Source organism: Diprion similis, chromosome 1 (genome assembly GCF_021155765.1).
Source record: "Diprion similis isolate iyDipSimi1 chromosome 1, iyDipSimi1.1, whole genome shotgun sequence".
Lineage (NCBI taxonomy): Eukaryota > Metazoa > Arthropoda > Insecta > Hymenoptera > Diprionidae > Diprion > Diprion similis.
Window position 1 is genome coordinate 7,063,261 of NC_060105.1, and position 26,289 is coordinate 7,089,549.

A 26,289-nucleotide genomic window follows, 5' to 3' on the forward strand; every position below is an offset into this window, starting at 1 on the left:
GATGCAATTGGGGCAGATTTTCTCAATTATGACAGACGCGCAGGTCGTCATTTTTTTGAAACGTTCTCTATGGTCTCCATAGCCAGCGGTGAAAATTGCACCGAAGAAACAGAGGTAGGACAAGATTTTCAAAATCATCCCTGATCAACCGAATACCGTTCGGTAACAGTAAATGCACTGCATAGAAACCTAAGCCCTACTGGTGACTTTCCCACCAGAAGCTTACCAGTTGCGTCATATTCTTACCACCTCATCGAGTATTCCACTTTACAACCCATCATTAGGGCCAATTATTATGCACACTCGACAGTGACAAAATCATTGTTTGAAGCATCACTGCTGGTGATACAGGCCTCAGGTTATTCTCGTGTTTGCTGTGTTGTGCAAGCTTTAAACACAAGGTGATAGTCTGCCGTTTCGAAAAACTCCTAAACGACCTACTGCAAGTGAACTCGCTATTCCAATCGATAAGAAAATGTGACGAGAAGGTACCAATTGTGAAATTTTACCAACGTGGTTAAATAACCTTACGACACTTTCTCTAGGTCACATGCCTTCCCTGATAGTTTGACAAAAGGTTCCCCTGGCAACACCTAATTGTAATTCAAAAACTGGTGAAACCATTTTGAGACAACCATGATGGTGGAAATTTAGTTTATTTTAACTGTCACGATGGATACATAATGGCGGTCAGTAGTCCTTGGACTACCAGAGCAGGGAAAAGTCCTATTCTGTTTGTCGACAGATCCGATGCTCTTCCTTTTCCGGTGTTGCACAGTGATTTCTCGCAGCAAGCTGTGCAGGCGTACAATTTTGTTCGCTCTCCGATCACGATGCAGCCAGCCTCACATTTGTTTGTACAGTTCCTCTCCAAGGACCACATCATTGGTATTGAAGTTGAATTCTCGGTGCTCGTTGTGTACGAAACCCTTTTCACCTGCAGGTAATAAATCAATTTTTAACTATACGGTACTTGACATACATCGCTTCAAAGTTTCATTACGCATATTTATACTGTTAAATTATTGTTTAAAATTTTTTCCACCAGAGGAAAGTCGTGCCGATAGTCATATAACTTCGCGAAAGAGTAACCCCACTAAAATTTAAGCCAATCTAGCTTGAGACCCACTCGAACTTTGGATAACTTTGTAATTTATCTTTGAAGAAGAAGGCAGAAGGCTCTTCTTCAAAACCACCACCGCCACACTCACCGTGCAAATGCGCTTATCATCTTTGCATTTCTGCATCAGAGAACTGTGGTTGCCAACGAGATCGACGCACTTCTCACCGTCATCCATCGTGTCGCATTGGTAGCACCAGAGGTCGTTCGGTCTCTCGGAAGCTGCGTGAGTCCGATGCAATTCCTTGGACATCAGTTGGCCTGCAAGATAAGTAAATGAATAAAAGAATATTTGACATTTTCTGGCTGCTCTATGTTTAAAATTTGAAGAAACAATTTGAAGAAATTATAAATATCCAATAAAAATCCCAATTAATTCATAAACAAAGCGGCACATCTCATAAAATTTTTGATTATAAATGAACACGAATAGATCTGGTCAGAAAGCGTTTATATTACCGATTGTTTGTTCACGTGACAATAATGGACCGACTCACCGTTCGATATGGCAAAAAGCATAGCGAAGATGGAGATGAACATGACGACGCAGTTTTCACGGTTCATGATTCGACGCCAGTCCTTCGTGAAGGCTAGTATCCGTCAAACTCAGATTTCCTTCGGCGCGTTATCATCTTCCCAAATCAAACACTGCGACAGAGTAATTCCATCCGGAGGCTGTGGTCCGCCATATTGGGACGCGAAACGCATGCGTCGCTCTTGCGCGAGGAATAATTTTCTCGGTTCTAATATCTCCCTCGCGTTTTCCCTCTCCCTCCGTCACTCTGATATAAACTTTATTCCACCACCCCCGTCTAAAATCGATGACAAGAAATTGAGCTTCTTCGCAATTCCTGCAGTATAAATGCCCAGATCTCGGTACAAGGACGAATCTACCTGTACAAGATGTCTCCTTTTGAACAAGGACCAGACACTCGGGAGCTGGAAAATTTCCATGCGTTGAATTATTGATCCTTATATATATCTATACATGAGGTCACTGACGCATGTTTTTGCACAATTTCTCGCATCGCTTCCTCCTAATGACGTAAAAACTTGCAACACTGACGTGCCAGACTGACAACGATTCAGCGGTGGTCAAAACTGTAAGCCCTCGTTCGATTTCGGACAAGAAACTTTTTTTTTCACGCAATTTGAAAAGATTTCGCGACGGTGAATATTTATCGGTTGCGAGTATCTTTCTTCTTCTTTCAAATTGAAATACGATTCAGCCGGGATGTGAAATCCAAAAATCCAATCTCCTGCCTCACCCCCCATTCTTTACGTCAACAAAGGTAATTATTTACCGTCCTGGCAAAAATGATTCTCTCCGATGTTTCGAAGATGAGAAAATAACTTGTTAACTCTATTTACTTTTATCAATATCATCCACTTTTACCTAACCGTTATTTTCTAGAAATGAAAGCAACATGTTTCGGACTTATTAGACGTCTGAACCCTTTGACCCTGTAAACTGTAAGTTACCATTCGGAAGATCGTCAAGGCATGATTAATTAAAGAGAAAGTGGTTATTCCTCTAAAAGAGCTTTTCCTTTGAGTCAGAGCTTGGAGTTAATTAAATAAAAAAAGTTCAACCAATCAATTTTGTAAATATGAACCCTCGGAAAAGCAACAAAAAAATAGTCGTTCTTGTAAGAACTTTCTTAAATAATTCCAAATAAAAAGGGTAACGTAAGAACAGAGTTCACCAATCATTTTGAAGATTGCTGATTTCTATTTTTAACACTGTTCCGTGAATTTATTTCCCATTTTCCGTCGTCGGGTTTTATTCTATGAAACCTTGGCTAATCGAACGTAAATCAGAAATGCCGGAGGAGAAAGAGGAAAAAAGGGGGAAGTGACTGCAATAAAAACTCACCCATTTGGAAGGAGAGGTTTATGTATACATATACATACATAAAATATATATAAATGGCCGGGAAATAAATGGAGAATCTGATAGCGTTTTCAAATTCTTCCTACGTAGGCCTCGAATCCCCAAGTTCATGGTAATTGTCTCTGACAACCCTGCACACACACCCCCGATTAACTATACATATTTATTTCCCCGGCAAAACGAAAATTTCGCTGAGTATCCGAGCGAGAATCTCATCACCAAATCAATATTTTACCTTTAAAGATGTTCGAGTTTCTAAAATTTTTGTATACACGCAAGATTGGCAAACCAGATAATCAGTTTTCACCCTTTTTCAGTGCACCTCGTTGATTGCAAGTGAGCATAACATTTGTAATCATTATCTCGGTCAAATGAAATATTATTACTAATGGTTATCATTTCGTATCCTAAACAGGTTTATTTAATAATTGAAACACATAAAAGTTCGAGCAATAATTCATGACGGCCAATTTATTTCATTTGTAAATTGTGACACAGGATTCACGATAAATCGTTCATTCAGAGCTTTGCGTATGATTCCCAAAACTCGAACGTATATTGAATGGACGATGAAATTTGATACACTCGTTGTATATAGCGTCTCGTCGTCGTGGACCATAAAATCTTTGAAATACGTTCATTGAGTATATTTAACACGTCAAATTATGTCCCAATACTTGTAATGTTACCTACTCTGTTCTCTACTGCGAACACGTGTTAAAGGGCTCATGAAATTCTCGTTCCGTCAATATAACACAGTATGTAACAATGCTCGTCACAATGCGGAGCAACCATTACGGGATGAACTAATTCGCGCTGTGCTGTGGTCGGAACCAACACTGCCGATTTCAATTTGTCAGGCTGATAATGAACCGTGAATAGTGGGGCTTGACCGTGGCCATGTGGTCAGGCTATATGGCCATCATGATGGATGACCCTCAATGCGGCGGAACGATAACGGACATTTTGATATGGTTGATTGGTTGAGAACGGAGTTTTTTCTCGAAAAATTCTATAATTACTTCGAGGATAAGTTTTTCGCTGTTTTCCGAAAGCCTAAAAAACGTGTCAGTCTTAACGCAAAAATAACATTTACACGATTCGATGGTAATAACGAGAACCAGGGCTTGTCGAGGAATTTTTTGCACCGTTGATATATGAAACACACTGCAGAAAATCGTCGAGTATAGCTCGAGCCACGGAAAATTAACTTCTTTGTCCGAGGATTACTCTTTACCCTTTTCGTTTTTCTTTTTTTTTTTTTTTTTATAACTCGGTGTTATAATATTTATTTTCACTGACCCCTGACATGTGAATTTTATGAATAAAAGTTACGCTTTCAATACGATTCCAGCGGCTGCTGCACCCGCAGACTTTTCAACTTCACCGGTACCCCTGGGATTATTACAAACGTAATGAAATTGCAAAATTTTGCTCCTCTAACGGACCCAGCTGGCAATTTAGAACCCCTAATGAAGAACCAATTTCTCGCTCTGCACCCAGCTGATATAGTACGCACAACATGACTGTGCTGTTCTCTGAGGGACACCGCAACTTCTAATTAGAATATATGTACTGTGAACAGGAGAGGAGTCTACTCTGCATGGTGAAAACGACGCATCCAGACCGCCTACGCACCCTCAAACTGAACAGGAAGTCCCGAGAAAGTCTGCAATGCAGTTCTGTGTCGTACAGTCTGAAATCGTGCCAGCAGGTTGATCGAATAACCATCGATGACTACAGTGCTAATCTTGTGGCTGAATGGACTTATTACAATTACATGAGAAATGGAATTAGGTTAGGTGGATTATATTTTAACACTTAAGGTGAGTGTTGCAATTGTTGACCTTTTTTGGTTGTATTTGTTTGATCCTTAGTTCTAAAATTATCAAAAAATGAATTTGGAGTGTCTAATCTAGATCTTCTATAGCGAATCGTTTCAGTAATTGAGAAATTCACGATTTTTACCGTAAATTTATAATTTTGGAAAATAAAAGGTTCAACAATTGGCTCTAAGCGTGTCAATAACTGGTACACTTACCTTAACTTGATTTATTATCATTTTTTAAATACACCCAGGTCATCTGCAATTAACATTGGGATTTTTTTATTAACAATACTTTTCACAAGGAATTATTTCAGTGTGCAGAACATTATATAATATACATACATTGTTAGTGCAGTATCATAAAATTTCACAAATGGTAAGCCCTTGGAATAATGATCACTGATAACCGTGCTTTAATTACGGCGCCTCTGGCGAATACGTGACTCTTTCGCATTCACCTCGCAATTTATAACTGATCGCGTCTATGTCATCATCTTTATAATTTCACGAATGGAATATTTCCATGGTGGGCAGTTTTTGGTGGCAACCAGCTTTTCGTGGGTTGATTTAACTCATTTTTTAATCCATTCCAAAAGCCGATCTTTAAGTACTGCGAAAAAAATTCCGACCTAATTATTTGTTTATGGTAAGAAAAAGTGAATTAAAGAGTTATAAAATTGGCAGTAATTTTTGCACAGGTAAGAATGGTGTCAATTAGAGTGAGAGAGCGATAAAACGATTTGAGATGACGTTCTCGGATCTACTTGCTATTTCGGAAGATATTGGAAACCGACGTTTTGGCATTAACACTTCGGCAAAGTACGGTATGTATAATGTGTCTCATAGTCTGTACATTTTTGCAAGAAAATAGCGGTTTAAGGAGGCAAAAGCCGGCCTCGCGTCTCCTTAACTCTTAGTACACGCGCGATGTTGAAAATTATTAACTTAGTAAGAGCGAAGCAACGACGCGCAGCGAAGTTGGCACTCAAGTTGTGACGCTGTTATCGCTCCTTCATCTTCTCTCCGAGGACATTTTCCTCTCCCTTGTTTCAGTCCGTATCTGTTTGCATCTCCAGAGCTATATCTGTATCCATATTCCTCTCTTCTCTCCGCACGCGCTGAGTGGTTGGAAGAAAATGAGAAACGTTTTAAATATAAGCTTCCCTCGAACCTCAACAATCAATATCTCGCTCTGCTCGCGAATTTTGACAAGTATAAAAGAGTGCCGTGAAAAAATTAAAGCTTTGTGTCGCAAAAAAGGATGTCATTTCTACAGTTTTCATCTTTTTTTGAAACCAAACCCCAACTTTCCAAGGCCGCAAAGTTTGCGCTTATTGCAATTAAACCGATTGTGGTGCGAAAATAATCAGAAGCGAGTGATCCGCGTGTAAAAAGCTGAGTTCGAACCAAGTTGAAAAATCTTTGAGCAGTTGCGTAACGCATGAAATTTTTTACTTATTCACGACTATTCCTGATACATACCAATTACATCGGCGTGCATAAATCCCTACAAATTACGGTTACAAAAAAACTATAATCCGAATGACCGTATTAAAAAAAAAATAGTAAGACATACTAGAATTTTCAATAACAACTAAAAACATCAATTTCATTTTATAATAGTCATAAATAAATAGAATTTTCTCTCAGTGCGGTATTTACTTTCAGGGTGAAAATAAAAAAAGTATATTCAGGTTCATCATTCTCTCGAGTGAAAATTACCATTCGATCGAACAACCTTCGAGGGATGAAATTTATTCAAAAATATGCACGAATTGAACTGGGCTTTTACAATCGATCGGGGACGGGCACATTATTTCAAGTCATAAATGCGGCTCCATACGAAAAAAACAAAAAAAAAAAAAAAAAAAAAAAAAAAAAAACTGGTAGCCACGACGATGGCTTAGTTTCTATATCTTCGCTGCGGCGGCCTGCACCTGCACGACAAGTTGTTCAGGGGTGAATAGCCGAGGCCAAAAATCGATCCTGTCGACTTACACGTTACACAGCGAGTCGGAATTAGCTTTTCCACCCCCTAGTCAAACAGACTCGGCTATGATTTGGCATAATCGAACTTGGCTGTTGGCAGTTTATTCCTTTATCTGTATATTTTTTCAGACATCATTCAAAACGTTCTTTTCAGCACCGTTTTTTTGTTTTTTTGTTTTTATTTTATTTTGTATTCAATTACAATCACCCGGTGGTCTCAAAAAAATTAAGGATAAATAATTCTGCTGCTATAATTTTAACCAAATTATTATATACTATAATGTACGTACTGTTCGTAGGTATCATTAATAAGAGCCAAGTAGATTCTGCTACACGTTTTATCACTTTAAGTATGCTCTCTGACTTGCCAAGGTACAGAAAATGCCGATCCATACTGCCTTTTCTAAGTCGCGAACTGTGCAGCGGGTAATTTGATTTTCGAAATTGGCCGGTACATAGAATTCCGAACAATCGGGTTACCCGCAGAGGGAAGGATTCTCAGCCTCTTTTGAAGAGGTAATTTTTATTAAATCACCAGATCCGTGACGCTCTGTATGCTTATACATATAACCTGCGACTTTTTCTCTCTGCCTTCTCGTCCCGTCGATTCCGTTTTTAATCTACATTCGTTATTATTATTATTATTATTATTATTATTATTTTATTTATTTATAATTTTTTTTTTCTCTGTCGACAGGATGAAATTAGTGATTAATTAGTATTATATCCACAGGCAAGAGGAGATGCCTTTCAGGCGAGTAAATTTCGCGTGGAGTTTTTTTTTCTTTCCTTCTTTCCTTCTGTCGTTCTTTTTTTTTCTACATCAACGACGAAGTTTATCAACCCATTGCCAACGTGACACGCAGACTTTTCCTTTCAATCCATGATCGATGTCAGTCACACACAGTTCATTTTACAAGCTCGAGTCAGACGCACATCAGACTGTATCAACGGATAATAATCGGTAATTTGATAAGATATATATATATATATATACCTATTCTTTTCTCCGTTTTTATCTCTTCTACTTTGCCATTTTATGCGTCATGCATATGTAAACTCAACGATACACGTAAGCTCGCATATTTTAGCTACCTGCTCGAAAATATTCGCATATAAACCACTAGAATGGGGCAAAATAATAAAAAAGAAAGACGGTGGCAGTCTTGAATCGAGAATTTAGAGTCAGACGTTCTTACTTACTTATGCTAAATAAACGTGAGATTTTCAGTACTCCAATATTTTTGTTGTAACGATGTAGATGACGAAGTTTTCATTCGAACAACTCTAAGCACTTCAAGTAAGTAGTTATATCAAATTTCACCTTAATAATAATGAAACCATCGAACAGATCATTAAAATATCAGACATCCACTTCGATATATGTATATATATATATATATATATATATATATATATATATATATATATTCCTCTCGTATAAAAAATACTCTCCAGAAATAACAAATTCAACACAATATACTTAATACATTTCTAACAAGCAATATTAATTGCGTACGATATAATTTTTTATACAAACTTGTTTTCGTTGCAGAAAATGCCACAAATATTACAGTTCAGTTATTAAAATTCTGTATAATAATAAAAAACATGTCAAGTAAGCCAAAGATTAAAATGAATACACACATAAGCTTTTAGATTTTTATAATAATCGATAGAAAATGAAATTGTCATCTCTGAAGTAGATATCCGAATATAGCTTGCTTTTCTGTACTTTGACAGTTGAATTTTTTTCCCTCCGAACGAATTTCGAAAAATATATAATATACCTGTGTACGTTCGTACAGCAAAATTCCAGGGAAGCAACACGTGAACCGTCGGGGGAGAGAGAAAATCCGGTGACTCCTGAGGGATCCCACCCCCCACCACATCCACCACCGAGCCCGGCACCCCCGGTAAACGTAACGACGGACAGACGAAGAGACAGAAGTACGCGGTGCGTAGCGGTTGCGTGCGGGGGTGGGTCAATGACGGGGGAAGGGGCGGAGGGGGCGCCGGGACGCCGACAAGCTCGCAGTACCGTCTCGACCACCGTCGCTGTTCACGTGCCGGCTTCCCAGCGTGTTTATTCCAATCGGATATCGTGCTGTCAATTATTTGGAAAAATATTATTACAGAACGAGAATTGAGGTGAATGATAGAGAGAGAAAGAGAGAGTGAAAGAGAGAGAGCGAGAGCACGAGGGGGGAGAGGAATCTGGAAGGAATTCATTCGCGGCGAAATTCATCCGTCAAAGTTACTAAAGGGGTGAAAAAGTTGCTTACTTTTTCGGAAAACTGAAAAATCGAGTTTGTGAGATATTGTTATTTTATTTATTTATTTTATTTGTTTATTTTTCATTCTGTTTTACAAATAGTTTATCGTGCTGTGTATAATATAATATATTCAGTAACAAGGTGAAAAAAGAGAACACACGTTGTATTTATTGTAAGAACAGGGGAAAGACGAGTTTCCAACGTCACTGACCTATGTAGGTAATAATAACATACGCACGCATGTTTCTTGTTGTTGTTGTTGTTTTTTTTTTTTTTTTTTCTCACTGATCGATACTCGATATAGTTGTTAGTAGATTCTGTGGTGAATGTTGTTTCATCAACTATACTCGTAGCTATACGACTCGGTGTTGTTTGCTGTTTCGAAAGCTAATTACATCGGGATGGGAAAATTGACGTCCTTTAATCCCTTTTCATCCCTTGGTATACTCGTGTTGCGATGGGTCGAGGTGTGATTATTACAATGACGCATTGCTCGCGTCAGATTTGATTAAATTCTTTTACCTTGAATAAGAGAAGAAGAAGAAGAAGAAGAAAAAAATACTTTCATTTTACAGGTTGAATCATTTTTCACAATCTAACTCTCTTTCACTCTCCTACTCTGCTGCTCTCTCTCTCTCTCTCTGATACACGAGAGTTTTTCTGCTGTGGTGAACAGTGTAATTATTTGTTTCATTTTCTCGAAACAAACACTCTAACCCCCGAGGGAAACAACCCGCGGCTATAATTTCGTATTGTTTAGAAGGGTTCTTCGGCCCTTTGGGAGTTTTCCATCCGTGCAATAATTTTCGTTCTACGCAACTAGCTCGTGTAGGTACGCGACAAAAAACGGATTCGGTATTACCGAATATGTACAGTGGCCGATGCATCAATCAATTGAAGACAGCTGCTACAGAGATCCGCGATTCGAGTTACCGTATGGACGAGAAGGATAAAAATTTTACGACACAGATGCCCGACCGAATATGCAAAAATTAACATTCTCATTCGTACATACGTCAATCGAATTATGCACTCGGAAATATTCGCGTGATATTGAAATAATAAAAATAACCAATTTTTGCGATTCGGCTAAATCACTGAAATTCGATACCCTAAAAATTTCAGACTTTTCGTCCAAATAAATTTCAGAATCGATTGCATAATTGGTAAAAAAAAAAAAAAAAGTGGCTATTCGCCTTGCTCCTAGATTTTGGCTGATTCGTATTTCCTAATTCTACTCTTTTTCTGGCCCTGCGGAAAGCTGAGCGTCGAGATTAGTCTTACAAATCGAGTTTACGCTAACCATGAGCGATTTGAATTCTGGTCAGGCGGGAAGGAGTAGAGGGGGAGGGGGGGGCCTCAGAAGGGTACGAAATATCGTTCAATGTTTCCAGTGTTACTCGAACCGATCTCGGCGCGAGTACCCAGCGGCGGATGTATAAGTTTGGCTAGAATTTCTAGACATCGATTTGTCTCTCGCCACCCGCGTTAAATGAGTCGATTTTTTTTTTCATCCACCTCGTTTAATGTAAGGCAAAAAATGAAGTTGTGAATTGCACAGTGAAGACAGGTGTATAAATTTCACCGAATAATTTTCAGACGCGGTATAATCTACGAGTAAAATATATACATTCGTATATTATCGAGTGTTAAGGATTGACTTTTCTGTTAAACATAATAAAAGAAACGGTCGAAAAGTTGTTGAAATCAGTTGGGAAACAACAAGGCAGCTAATTTCGTTAATTTATTCTGATAAAACGACAACTAAACTAATTGTGTGTGTGTAAATCTTTGCTGGAGCTTGAAGAGAAATGTAACCTGCGCGAGGAAGGAAGAACTGCTCCTGCAACTGCATCTGATCGGTAAGTCTTACTGTGCAAGTTTAAAAAAAAAAAAAAAGAAGCTTCTTCTCAATAACGTAGAATCTAAGTTATATCGCGTATATACGACGAAGATAGCAGAAGCAGAGTTCAGGTTTTATTGACTCGTTGAAAAGATCCGTTCAAAATTTCCTCTCTCTCATCCTCTCCTTCCCTCTATTTTTCTCTCTCTCTCTCTCTCTCTCTCTATCTCTCTCGCCTTGTTCATGGAGCTATACTTACTTTCCCGAATGAATTTGCGGCAAATTTCTAGGTTTAACCTACGCGTCAAGCGCGGAGAGCTTAAAACTGTAAGTCGTAAATTACGTTGAAACTATTTTCTGAGAAACCAGAAGGCGAGGATCAGGTCTTTCGATTTGTTTATCATAACGCAATGGTTGGTTAGAAATTTTCCAAGCTCAGATACTCTATAATTTGCATCTTTGACCAGATAGCAACACACCCTTAGGGTTAATTTTCTAAGTTCAAGCTGCCACCACGTTTCGTATTTAATCGATTTTGATTTCGAAAGACGGTAGATCAATTCGAGAAACAAATCATATCGCTGTCCACACAACGAAATTGACGTTGTAAACAAATCAAACTTTGCGTTGTCAAAGACGAGGTGAAATTTTCAATAACTTCAACTCAAACATTCGCAACAAGTAGATATCGCTGTGCAGGTTCGCGAGTTTGAAACCGCGGTTTTATACCCATAATACCTCAGTTTTACGGTTATATCGGCTCGATGCATGCAACAGTTTTACGCGAGGTGTGGGAAGATGACGATATGTGCTCTTTACACGGTCGGAGAGAAACATCGTGTCTATCCGCAAGAGAGTTTCACCCTCGTTGCGTCGCTAGGAAATTCGCTGCGGTATTTGTCCCCTTCAAATATCGTCGGCGTAATATAATATAATCACGCAGTGGAAGGTGTGCGGATGTAATCAGACCGGCTCGCTCACATCGCCGCGCAGAAGGCTGACAGAAGCCAGGCTTCACTACTGATGTCCGACATTCTGTCGGAGTATTTTCTTTCTTTTTTTTTTTTTGTTCCTTTTTTGTTTCTTTTTTTTTTTTGTTTGTTTTTTTGTTGTGTGTTTTTTTTCCACCACCTCTTCGACATACGTAACCGTGCGTCGGTTATTAAAGCGAATCGTGAAAGCGGGATTCAAAACGGCAACGCTGAGTCTGTGGACAGTTTTTTTTTTCTTTAAATCTGTTTTCCGTTTGTTTGATTATGTTTTTTATTATTTATTTTTTTTTTTTATTCGTTGTGTTCCGACGCTCGTGTCTACCCGATTTTTAGTTTTTTTCCTCCCTGCGTGTTTCGAGTTCACTGTTAGAACTCGTGAAAATTTGATTGAAGCTTTTACAGTTTTCATTTGAAATAACGAGCAATCAGTTTTGCCGGTAAGCCTCTTAATATAGAGATTATCCGGTGTTACGATTTTTCGAGGATATAACAGGCGCGGATCAATTTCAGATTAAAAATGAACCGAAAACATGAACGTATCTCAAATTTTATACGCGTGAATTTTTATCACGTTTCCCGATGTTTTTTCAAATAAATGACAACCAACTAAAAGAATTTTGTTGAAAGACTCGAACGTTAATAATCAGACATCATGAAATGCGGGAATATTTTTTTTTTTTTGTTTTTTTTTTGTTTCATTTCACATTCGCTAATTTCTTTCCCCGACGTGTTTGTTTTTCATGGTACGGCAATTCTGCGGTCATGAAAAAAAAAAAGAAAACGAGTAAAAGGTGCGACGCGCTTTGTGTCCCTCTGAGTATAAACGTCAAATTCACGAGTGTCTGTGCATGAATGCGTAAATAGAAAAATATACCCAGAAATGTTGGACAGGTGTATAAAATTTACGTCGCGTGGGTTGAAAGGAACGATATAAACGAAAAAGCAGAACGAGCAGAAAAAAAAAACAATAGAGAAGTAATTTGACGAACGTATATTAAAATTGAAAATTTAATATTATACCTTCGGCAACAAAACACTGTGAAAAAGTTATTCAGCACGTGACAACGTATCTCATCATATAGGTATTATATGTATATTAGGGTGGCGGATGTGAAAAAAAAAAGTTCATGCTCCAACTTGAAAAATCTGGAGTTCACCTTGAAGAAAAAGATCCTGAAAGTTTCAATGCTCTATCTCACTATTAAGGGGTACCTACCGGCAGATAATTTTATTGAATTTTTGTTTTTGTTTAATCGTTTTCCTCATAAAATAAGATATCATTTTTTCTCGCACCCCGATGTTTTTTTAATTTTATAACAAAACAAAAAAAAAACAAACGGTAAACACATAAATCTGGGATGAAAAGTACTTTTTTACTCAAACATTTTCAATTTTTCATGACGAAATAAACGACATACCGTATATAAAAAATATAGCCTAGATATTAGTAAATAAAAAATTTCAAGGCAGGCTAGAATAAAAATTGAACAATTCAAAATGGTAACAAAAAAAAAACAAATAAATAAATCAATCAAAAAATTATCTTAAAAAACTGTCGGCACCCCGATAATAGCCAGACAGAGCATTGAAACTTTCAGGATCTTTTTTTTTCAAGGTTAATTAAAGATTCTTCAAGTTGGAATATAAACTTTTTTTTAACCCCCACCCTAATGTAAATATATAATTTTTGGGGAAAAGATTTTTGCGCCGTTCAACACTTCGCGACATCTCAAGGATGTGCGTCTCGTTAACGTGATTACGTTGCTGTTCGCAAATCGGGGATCACGAACTACTACTTAGGAACAGAGTTCCTCCATCTCCCCTTCGACTAGGCGATCATTTTTCGAGTCTCCCCCAGTTTCGCACGACGCTGACGTGCCGATGATGCAGTCGCTCGTTTCGCTGTAAAACGAGTCTGCAGACTTGATGACGAGGAGCTTCTCAGGCTCTCCGTGAGAATAATTAATACTCTCATTCCTCTGAGAGAAATTCGGATAGCCCTTTTGGAGTTTCAAACAGAGTCTATTTGCAGAGTCTTGAACGCATGCGGCGTATCACCCTGTACGTACCTTCACCCTTTGTGAAGAAGGGTCAAGGCTCGACGAGGGTTCCTTATAACCCAGCTTTGCGCATGAATTTGTTATACCTACCGCGTTTCCGTCGTGAAAAGCGAGAACCTTCGTTATACTCTGTAAGAATTAACAAAAATATTCTATTTTCGATTAAATCGATTATTTTTTCACGGTTAATCGAGTATAATCGATTACTTTTCGAACTCGATTGATCGGTTTTTATTTTTAACACCCATAAACGATGTAATACGATGTCAATTCACGTGATTAATGTATAAATTATTATCATTGTTTTGCACTCGCTAAGTACCTATTTGATATAATAAGTGAAAGATAAATGAATATTTTTACCTAAAATTGAGAAATATTTTTGATAAGCTTTTCCACCATCAAGACTACGTAGTAATAATTACAAAATCCTGGTTTCAAATGCACCATTTCAAAACAAAAAAAATATATGATAGATTATTCTTTACCGATTTAATCGAATCACGTTCGATTATTATTGCGGCCTTGATTAATCGATGCTACAATTATTTTCATCTTACAATTAGCAGTCGTCGCTAATTTACAGAAGTGAGTTAATTAAATCGCATTGATCGAATGAGCGGATCTAGGAAACCGAATAATTCGTAAAACTGTATAAAAAAAATTGCGGTTCGAGTTGAAGGAAAAGATGGTATTTTTCATTCGAATGAAAGATCCGAGGAAGACTGCAACGAAGTATGCAATAGACGCATGGAGACCGGAAAGAGGTGTTGCTTACGAGTTTGCTCGAGTGTAGAATCTTGAAAGGAACTTTGAAGCTCGAAATAAACTCTTCGCGAACGCGTATGGCAAACCCGCAGCGCTACACACACCCACATCCATATCTATACGCACGTTACAACCGGTTCTCTCTCCTCGTCTTCTCTATTTTTCATAGCTGAATATGCTGTGCAGCAGCTTACGGGATAAATTCCTCTGGGAATAACGCTATTCCCTTTGTGCGAGAATACACTGCTGCATTTCATCCCGTGGATAAATTCCCGACGGGGAAACGGAATTCTCTCACGTTTTTACCCGAACGCAGAATTGTCGGAATTGTTGAACTGAAATTAAGATTTTACAGAACTTGGAGGAAATAATATAACGCCAAACAGAACGGGCAGATTGAGGTTTGAAAAATTTAATCACCTTCAGGATTCAGTTAACCCTTACGCTGCACAACGGGGTCGAAATGACCCCACGCTATGTTCACCGTAAATTCCATATGAAAAATATACAAAATAATCTGATTTTATCCAAGATAAATAACGAAATATCGTAAAAACCGTTCATTTATTCTTATTTCCAAAAACTCAATCTCATTCACTCTAATAAATATATTTTTTCATCTCGCAGTGTCTAAATATTTTTTAGCTCAAAATATTGAATGTGCAGTGAGTTATGGTTTTTTTTTTTTTTTTATTAAAATGATCCATTTTCCGTAATTATTTATTGTTTTGAAAATTATTTATGTTTTTTTTTTTTCTGCACTGAAAATTTCATTTTGCCGAGGACAACTCATTTGCTTTGATATATTATAGTTAAAAAGTATCCCAACATTTTTTCAAACTAATTGAATCGATATCACCGTTTCTATGCAATGATATTTGATGTGGGGTCTGAAGTGACCCCGGTGCAACACCAGCGTTATACACAGATGTGCAGCGTATGGTTTAATATCTTTTGCGAGATTAGATAACTAAATTGAATCGTTTAATGCTGAAATTATATTGTTATGCCAAACTTTTATGTAAATTAAAGCTGATTTCGTTCGTTAGCAGCTTTATTGTGAAAATGATTCTGAAATGCTTTTTTCACAGTGTTAATGCGTCACGTTACAACGGATAAGTTTATTCATAACAAGCTATAGCGATAATTGAGCAGCTTCAGAGAACACTCATCTCAGAAAAATTGTAGGGAATTGGTTAACGAACAGAATAAGTTCTTTTTCATGAAAATTGGAGAAACGATGATGTTTCTTTGGCATAAAATGAGAAAGAAAAGAACGAAAAGAAAATAATCTGTCGAGCTTTTTCACCTAAAAATTCAAAATTTAATATAGTTCATCTTTTTCCTATTCGATACCCTTTTGCCGAGTCTGTACTTCAATCTATCCTTAATTGAGAGTGAAGATCAATTCACCGGAGCTTTCGCTGCACCGTTGATATCAATCGGACGCCTCAAATCACGAGGGTGGAAAAGTGGCTGCACTTTTATCCGGTGCCCGAGAGTTAACTCGGCGTCGACGTTGACGGGGCGGAAAAGATCGGAGGATGCAGGAGCTCGTTCCTTGCGGAAGGATATAGAGTAGATGGGCTGTCGATCGAGATTCCCATTAGCGCAGGGTTTGCCCCTCCATTCAGTATCAGTCCCACTTGAACCAACCTCTGAAATACAATCCCGCGGACCGATTACCCAGCTGTGATTCAAGGGCCATTTTAAACCTCAAACCCGACCATCTAACCGGCCCTAATTGGATTAATACTCGAGTTGAACCTCGCGATGAGGGTGAAGGACGAAGTCAGGGGGTTGAAGAGTCGAGGACGAAGAAAAGAGGAGAAAGAATTGCTGGAAATGAGCTCGCGTGGCTTTTGTCCTGAAGATTATCGTGGGAGTTTTTCACATCCATTCACGACGTCACCCTCACAATAACTAGCGACAAGTCCTTCGCCTTTTCGAGGCGTCGCTAAAAAATTTCATCCCCCATATAATCGCGTCGAAGCGTGAAGGCGAAGCTCGGCACGTATCCCTCGCTCCGTGTCACCTGCTGAATTCCAAGAGCCTACTTGACTCTTCCGCCATCCAAAAATGGGTAGTTCAATGCGAAAATACGTCCTCAAGATATTTTCACGCCCCTAATTTTCGAGTTACATGAAATACAATCAGATTTTGCATTCACCGATTGCTACTGGACTAAGATTTGTGTATCCAATTTCGATTTTTTCAAACTCTCTAAGCTATAAGTACAATTTTGACTGTATCTAAAATATCGACAATGTTTTTTGTTTTTTTTTCAAAATTCAAATCAAACATGTTGTTTGAATTGATGAAAAAAATATGATGTCCAAATTTCAGCTCTTAATATTAATATTTATGAGATTCCTCATCACGATTTTCTGTTTCCCACTTAAATGACGTGGAATACTTTTTTTTTGGGGGGGGGGGGGGGGGGGATTGAACGCTCTGTAAAATAAGGTCTCTTATCATTTTATGATAAATCTACTCTTTCAAAAGTTATTTAAGGTCAAAGGTTAAAGGTCAACTAAGGATCTCAAATAACTTTTGAAAGAGTAGATTTATCATAAAATGATAAGAGACCTTATTTTACAAAGCGTTCAATTTCCCCCCCAAAAAAAAAAAATGTTCTCACGTCATTTAAGTCAGAAATATGAAATCGCGATGAGGCACCTCTAAGAAATAATAATAAGAGTTGTAACTTGGACAGTATATTTTTTTCGTCACTTTGAAAAATATTTTTAATAAAAAAGTGAGCAAACTGCAGAGGCGAAAAACTTGTCAACTTCTATCAATCAGGTACAGACTCGTCTTTTGTCCTGTTCGCGATGAAGAGGAAAGGGAAAAATTGAAAGTCTGCAGGACGATGTCATTGAAAGGGAGAAGCTGCGTCCCCGCGTCTTTATGGGAGAACCCACTTTACTTTCTTTCGCTAACTTAGTCCGCACTTTCTTATGCGCCTGCCTGTCCATCCGTCCATCCGTGAGCTTCAAGTAACAACTTTTCCCTGCAAGCACCGAGATTGAAACAGAGATAATATTTCTCGGCCTCAATTTCCTCCGGATAATCGTTTGTCGATTCGTTTCAAATCCATCTCGCGCTATTTATCTGCCGAATAATTCCTAACTTTGCGGCAGGAGATACCGACTTCAACCTACCATCTGGACCCCGTACGATGTAGCCTTGGCCCTAATCCCAAAGCCCTCGAGCAATGGCACGTCCTTACGTCTATATAATGCAAGCCGGCGACGAGGCATGACGAGAATCGAAAATTTCTTACTCGAATAAGTATATATATATATATATATATATATTATATATACGACAATCTCCGATGAAGGGATATCGTTTGAATTTTCAAAACACTGCGGAGCGCTGCATTAATCAAGATTCCTACTCTAACTTCTTGATCAAATAGATAGTGAAGTCTCATCCCAGCGGAATACCTGTGAGATATGACCTTAGAGCATAATCGAATGAAGCCTGAATTCTATATCTTGTCTTTCTTTCTTCCATGGACAGGATATACCGAAGTAAATTAGACCGAATTTATTACCTCTGCTTAATTTTCTCGCCCTTAATTCTTCTCGGCATGTCTTCGCCATGTCTTCGTCAGATTATTTCACTCCCCATTGATTATTGTTATTGTTATTATCGAAAGTATACGTGTAGTTTTCTTTTAGTTACCATGGCCGGCCGAAATACCGGAGATTTCGGAAGGGGTTATATAGAGAAATCCGCCAACCCCTTTGACCGGAGGATTACATTCCCAAGTATCGCTTGTCGGTGTCCAATTAACGGGAAACACCGTTGTTCCTCTCCAAACCACCCCGCAACACTGCTTCTGAATGTTCGGTATTTAAGGGGATGTAGGGAGACGTGATTCGGAGTCAAACCTTGCGGAAATTAGGTGTATCGTCGATAAGCCTCGGGGATGAAAAAGTTTTAATTAAAAATCCGATTCCTTTTTTGTGTGTTTACATTTTTCTAACCATTACACTTTTTTACCTGGTTATCCTGGGAATCAGGCTGAATCACATCTTTTCCTTGCTTTGTTTAAACAGCGAATATATCTTCGTGGATGTTGCGTACCAAAACGAAATTGAAGGAATTGTGGGAATCGGGTAGAAATCTTGGGTTAAGATTTAGGAAAAGAACAAAATTCGATTGAAACTATGCAATAAAAATTTATTTGTTTCAATGCAAATGACACAAGTTAAGATATCAACAATTCTGGAAAATGTTAAATAAATAATTATAACCCTTAAAATGATTAAACTCTGGTGTTTTTTTCTCGGACTCATTTCACCCAAGACGCGATTTTTTATGAACATACATTTTCCAAACGATCTCTGGAAATACGGTGAATAATACAATTCTAAAATCTTGAGAGTCCGGTGAAGAACACCAGAGTTTGTTAATTTGAAACTTTTGAAAGATTCCGAGCCTAAAACCCTTCCGCAGATCGTAGCTATCGTAATTTGCATCATCGAAGTTTGCTCAAATTGACTTCTCCTGCATAGCAGAGACGTTGTTTCATCCACGTTCGTTACTGACGCAGATTTTTTAAAACAGTTTCTTTTTCACCTCAGTTTAGATTAAAACTTCGTACCGATTTGTACTCAACACTAGAAGCACAAAACAATCCGCCCTGTCGACTTGCTTATATCGGTAAGATCGGTCTTCTCCTCGTCAAATTTTCCTTCCATATTAAACTAACGATGCAGAGCCGAGCTGTGCGTGCATGAATACATAAACATGTTTCAAGCAAGCCCAGCTCTCTGTATATGCGGAAAATACCCTTAACGCTAAGTGGGTCGGAGTAACAATTTCGGCAGCGGAGGCTGGGTGAGAGCTTTGCAAGGTGTGTTCAAGGTGGGCGGGCGTAGGCACGCCATGGGAGTAAGAACCGGATTCGCAATATTCCATGAAACACGCGTTTCGACACACATCGGAACCGTAAACTCCTGCAAATGTAATTGAAGAATAATTTCGATTTCAATTACTTTCATCTTTTGTAGTAGCGCAAATTGCTTTATAGATTTTTCCTCGGGCTCGGGAAAAAGGTCAAATACCTATATCTACTGGTCAATATCATGCTCTTCCCTATTCCATAATTAGCACTCTATTCTCCCTACGTAGGTATTATCTGACCTCCTAACAATTTATGATTTAGTTTAAAAAAAATTTCTGCAGTTGTCCCAACTCTGAAACAGTACCTGAAATTTTCAGATTTTTTATTCAACTGCTCAAGTACTTACAGACATTTAGAGTAATTTTGAAAAGGACCTGTTTTGAAAGTTGTAAAAAAATTCTCAGAAACTGTATCTTCTATTCCAAACGCTTCAAGACCGGACCCATGATGGTCCGATTTTTCCTCCTTTTTTTTCATTTTTTTCTCGTCTAAAACATTTTTTGACCGATCTGAAAATTACTGAAAAGTTTTCAACACTATTATTTGTCTATACCATTGTGTAGCAATTTTTGTCTAATTTGTCTATTGTTCTTTGGAAACCACTCGCAATATTTCTAAATGATTAAACAGTTGAATAAAAAATTGAAAAAATTTAGGCTTAGACGTTGGTTGGATTTGCATGGAATTCCTCGTATAAATCAATGTAAAGGTTTGTGAACTTTGACCTTCCACATTTTTTTTACGTACCAAATTTTAGTACGATGCGAAAAGAGACGAGACTCATCAATACTTGTTTATTCCACTGAATTTCACCGGAGATATTCGTCAATATAAGGGCGTCTAATATTATTCATATAATATATATGTATATGATAATATACATATGTATACTTCTTTGGTATTATACCACCATATGCGGCCATGAATGAAGCGAAACGGAAATTTTGTTCCTTGAAAATGTGGCAACGGATCGATGGATCGCCGTCTCATTATATCGCACGCCTTACGATCTAACAATTTTCGTTTTTTATTCCCCTCCTTTGTTGCCTCGGAGATCCTTGAAGGAATTTCTCTCGCAGGCTAGAATGACGTAAGGAAGGAAACATAATTATGAATCTAGAGTAAAGCATTTCAGCTATGCTATGTATTTTCATTAAAAACCGGAGCTTCGCTCCCGTTTCTTTATTTCTTTAGATCCCGAAGGGGGAAAGCGAAACTATGAATAGCCATTGTGCAGGCGTATCTGCACATTTACAGCTTCTTTATTTTTCCATTTTTCCTTTTGAAATATTGCTAAAGTTACGACGACGTATCCGCAGAGTTTCGTCATCTCGCTATCGCGGGGGAAATGAAATATCGCAGATGAGATGCTGCAGAAGATGCCATGCTGTAGCCACCCGGTTTTTATGTATTAATATATAAATGTACACGTATATATATATATATATATATATATATTACACACTTATACACGATAAATAACGTGAAACTTTTTTTTACCCATGAAGCGATAGCAATATCCATCTGTGGGTTCGTATCGACCTGCGTTTTGTCGAATATGCTTCAATAACCCCGAGCTTTACATATTTGTTCTGCAAGATTCAGCTTTCCGTATAGTTGGTTTTGCATGGTTGCAATATTTGTTTTGTTTTTTTATTCTCTCTTCACTCTTTCATCTGCTTCATTCCTTTTTCCTTTTTCCCATCATTTTTCAGCCTTTGATCGTCATGTACCTCCACCCACTTCGATTCAGCCAGCTCAGTGCAAAAGTCAGAAGTTGACAGCCGTTGGGGATGTTGATCATGTTCGTTGGCCGTGAATAATTCTTCATAAATTGGTCGGAAAGTTGGAAGACAATTAGCGAATTTTCTTTTTTCGTTTTACTTTTCTTTTTTTTTTCTTTTTTTTTCTTGTCCTTCCCCCACTTTTTCCTGCATTATACAAATTAACGATGATGCGAACATGTACGTTTATTTTTTATTCTTTTTATTCACTTATTTTCCGTCCCGACTTTCAAGTACTATCACGCTTGTAAAGAAAAATTCGGATTTCCTTACGCCGTCTAAAATCCACGATCCGGAAGAAAATTCGGCGGTGACGAGAAGACGGGAATATCCCTGTTCAAATAACCCTAAGGGTTTACGGTGAGAAAAGTTTGATTTTCACGATTCGCTGGGTATTATATGTATTATATACGTATATATGCCGAGATACACGTATGTATGTGTATGTATATATGTATTACACATACATATTACATATTATACATATAGGGTATGGGTTACGTCAAGCCTCAGTCGACGAATTTTATTTCTTTTTTTTCTTCTCCCTTTTTAGATTTTTCCCCTCTTCTTCTTTTTCTTCTTCTTCTTCTTCCCTTCTGTTTTGTCCCTTCCTCGGGTTAGACTCCCTACTTTACTCTGTGTTTGAATTCGACAAATCGACCCTCAACTGTGATACCTGGGCGGCACGACCGAAGTAAGACACAAAAACGAGCCCATCATCCACGTTTTCATATAAAATATAGATTGTGTGACGAAAAGAAGAAATTTCAATCCCGGTGTTTGACCGATGCAATAGTTGTTTTTATTGCTAATTTTTCGACGGTCATTGTATACTTCTCAACGATATCATTTTGGACAAAATTCGCTGAACAGTAGAGAATACCAAAAAGTGTTTAACAAAAAGAATTTCACCGAAAAATATCAGCTTACATATTTTTGGATATTTTCTTTCAAGCTTACCGACGGGATTTAGTCATCGTGGAAAAACGAAATATTTCCATAAATTAAATGTCATTTATTTTTATGTAGGCAAAAATTTACACGTGCCTCGCAGAGTTGAAAATACAAAATTAAAGAACTGAAAGATTGAAAGTGAAGAAAAAACAAATCGAACCATTGGTAAAATGCTCGATGCCAACCAATTATAAATGACTTACTATAAATCGTAAAGGGTTCGTGTATTTTACTCAAAACGTGGTGAATAAGGTTGACAAAAATTCAATATAACCTTGTATTATTTATTACACCTAAACATGGAAGTAATAATTTTATCTGGATCATTTTTCACGCTGCGGTGTCTCCAGCAAAACCAATTCAACATCGGAACGCAGTCTCGGTAATTATTTTCTATGTTATAAATATAATAAATGATAATTCAGTCGTCAAAGAACGCTTCGTATCTCTCAGAGTTAGAACATGATTTGCTACTTTTACTGCCGTTTGTTCAACGAACCGAAAATTCGCTACTCGTTTCAATTATTTCTTTTCTTCAATCATACCCTGACCATTGCGAAATCGTTTCGTTTATCGTGAAAAATTTCCCTTCTACAAATTCGATGAAATTAAGTTTTACTTGAGAAAACTGAGGCACTTTCCATCGTTCACCACTTGAGTATTAAAATATTATCGCTTGCATGCACATTTTCAGCACCAAGCGGTACGATTCGCTATGTTGTAGGTAGATACACGCGGTTTTGAAAGCCACCTACTCTGGCGCGGTGATAATTTAGCGAACGGAGAGAAAAGGTGGGAGGCTGACTCACGTCGGTGATTTGGAACTCTTCCAAAATATTCGCGTATCAGGCTGTGTATTAGTTTACAAAGAACAGATACACCTGCAGCATTGTTTGGCGGACGCGTTTTTCTCGAGTCATCTCCTTGGGTTTTCCCCTGCGAGACGAGACGAGAATCTCAAATCGTTGATTTCTCGGTTAATTTCAGTGTTCTTTTGTACTTCGTCGTCGCTAAATAGTTATTAAAATATTTTTCCTCATGTATTAGCGTCACGTGTGATGAAATATCGATGCGTGGATGCACGAAGTCGGTTTTATTCTATTATATGAACATACGCCTCACATCTATCACAACGTTATAAATTCTCCGTCGTCGTTCGTGTAGCTGCGGAGAAACGAGCGGAATTTCAACTAGGGTAACCGGAACTTCAACTCTTATACGAGGTACCCGACAACGGTGAGAAATTTTCCACCTCGATTCCTCGTATCTACATGTATATCATATGTGGATATACACACATACGCGTAAAGTCCGTATGTATCTATGTGTGTAGGATGACGTCATTCTATGACTGACGCAAAGCGTCGTCGTGGAGAAATGAGGAATATCCCAACCGTAGAGACGTTGAATGTGCGTGTCTGTACTTTCCATACTCCAAGAATCTACAACTTTGTTCAATCTTCTTAATTGATGTTGGATTCGTTGAACAAATAAAAATTGGCATTTTTTAAAAACAGAGATGCTGTATCTGTCGGTTGTAAATTTTTCCGACATTTTTCTATCTCGTTTCTTTTTACAATGTAACAGGAAACTGCGATTTCCAAACCACAATAATCATATATGGATTCCAGAGTGTATTATTCATGCAAGAATTTTGAAGTTTCGTTATACATATAAATATTAATGGTACTTTTTTTTTACCATAACTTTACCATAAACTAAATAGATAATTTACATAACGAGCAAATTCAATTTTGAAATAACAAAAAATGTAGCATCGACAATTGAAATCAAATCACTGTCACATTTTCTTGTAATTCGAACGGTAGTGAATAGTTATTACAACGATACCTTATAGTTCACTAGAATTCTTTAATACCTGACTAGTAACAGATAAAAATCTGAAATTTTATCTCTGAGTGAATTGAAAATTGTTAGGTAAAGGTCGAAGGTTGTACAGGAATAAATAAAATGTGCGAAAGGTCGGTGGATGCACAGGGTAGAAGGTGCGTAACTACTACTCCAAAATTAGATCCCGCGACCCACCCTTCGGCATAATTTCACCCCCTACACTCTTTTGTTTGCCCAGTTGCATTATCCGTAAGGGTTGATCAAAGTACCAGCAAATAAGATGTTGCCGTTATTCTGTGTATTAAGGACTCCGTATTAAGTGAAGTAAGGCAAGGTAAGAGGCTTTGAGCCGACTGTATCGCATCCGAAAGTAGAGTGCAAAGTCGGTGGAAAATATCGAGGGAAAGAGGGTCGCTCCGTATTACCTCCAAAAAGATCCTCGTCTCCAAAGATGATTATTTTTTCCTTCAAGCCTGTGTTTCGGCTGTCATCCTCCCCGAAAATTCGATTTCGAATTCCCATTGTCTTTGATGGAGTTTTTAAACTCACGGGGTAAAAGTATAAACGACCTCGTTCAACCCTAAGGCGGATTTTGTACTTACACTGCGGTGTGACAATATTCGAGTCAAGTGCAAAAGCGCTCGATGCTTTATTAGACAACTCGGTAAAATTCGCAAATCGCGCGAGGATAGGCGGGATCCTTCGCTATATACCGACGATTTTATCCAATCTGTGTTGAGATTTTTACTCGTGAAAGAAGTTTTTCACTCAGGGTGAATAAAATATACCTACATATGTTTATAGGGTGATTTCTGTTCGTTTTTATACCTATACGGTTAACTTTCTTTCTCTCCTAGAGACTGCACGATGAATATAAGCTTCCAAATTCACTTAATAGATCAAAAAATTTCCATTTTCTTTTACACATAAACTCAAATTCTGTATTCTATCAATTTCAGATTGGCTCTCGGCTGTTCAAGTATAAACCTCAGCCAATTTGTCCTCCGGACGAAAGGTAAGCTCCTTTGCTTGCGTGTCATTTGTACCGATATATATATATATATATATATATATATATAACAAGAATATCGTCTTATCGCTCGAATATATAAAACTACTATACATATAATGTGTCAGTTTGTTACACACAAGTGCCTGTCAAAATGGCGGGATTGAAATTCCGAATTTGAAAAGTTGCGACAGCGCCGAATTCCCAATCTTTCGATGACAAAACTTGAAGTAAAGAAATCATACTTTGACGGAACATGAAATTTTCGAATGGTTCGAAACCAAGTTTTCATTCACTCATTAAGGTCTTGTTATTGGAATTTTCGATCAGGTTTGATCGATTGAAATTAAAGGTGTACCGCGTCCAAGACGAATACTTCGCTTAAAAGTAAAAAAAAGCGAGGCCTGCGAGTCGGGACTAAAAATTTTTCAAACTCCTGCCTTGATAATCTCCTTCCTCAGCATTTCAATCAAGAAGTTTACCGCGCGTTCGACCTGGAAAACTCGTTCCATCCCTCGCGGCTGGTATAACAAGATATTGCAAAGTAATGGTCCTAACGAGCTGGCCGAAATAGGCGCAAGCGTCCAACGAACGTCCTCGGGACGATTTTCTCCGAGTACTTGCAAGCCCACAAATCGACTTGCATTACACAAGAATGATCGAGCCACGCCTCGCAAATATTTGAACAATTTTCAATTTTCGTCACTCCTTTTTTCCCCACCTTTTGCACCAAGGTAAATAATTCTCTCTCTCTCTCTCTCTCTCTCTCTCTCTCTCTTTCTCTTTTTCTCTGTGTGTATATACTAAACTTTCCACCGTCAGAATTCTTTACGCTCCACGATTTTTCAACTTTGGCTTTTCAGCTGGATCTATACCGTGTTGTACATAAGTTAGGTGTAGTTTGACGTAAGGAAAAAAGCAACACCGGCGCAAGACTTTCCAGGCTGATGGCATAACTTTTTAGCGCATCTGGGGCTCCGGCGTCGTTACAGGCATTAGC

General features: G+C 38.0%; 2 protein-coding genes across 2 annotated transcripts in view; one reads left to right on the forward strand and one right to left on the reverse strand.

The window, feature by feature from the left end:
- Positions 1 to 644: 644 nt before the first annotated feature.
- Positions 645 to 1,831, reverse strand: LOC124413924. The gene is made up of 3 exons (XM_046894768.1): positions 1,618 to 1,831; positions 1,212 to 1,381; positions 645 to 937 (listed from the first exon to the last, which is right to left on the reverse strand). The coding sequence occupies exons 1-3, from the start codon at positions 1,682 to 1,684 to the stop codon at positions 668 to 670; spliced, it is 507 nt and encodes a 168-aa protein (XP_046750724.1). The 5' UTR covers positions 1,685 to 1,831; the 3' UTR covers positions 645 to 667.
- Positions 1,832 to 10,837: 9,006 nt separating this feature from the next.
- Positions 10,838 to 26,289, forward strand: part of LOC124406709 — a 38,019-nt gene continuing 22,567 nt past the window's right edge. Inside the window, exons 1-2 of the mRNA XM_046882244.1 lie at positions 10,838 to 10,969; positions 25,240 to 25,295. The gene's annotated coding sequence lies outside the window, so the exon portion shown is untranslated. The remainder of the gene's footprint in view (positions 10,970 to 25,239; positions 25,296 to 26,289) is intronic.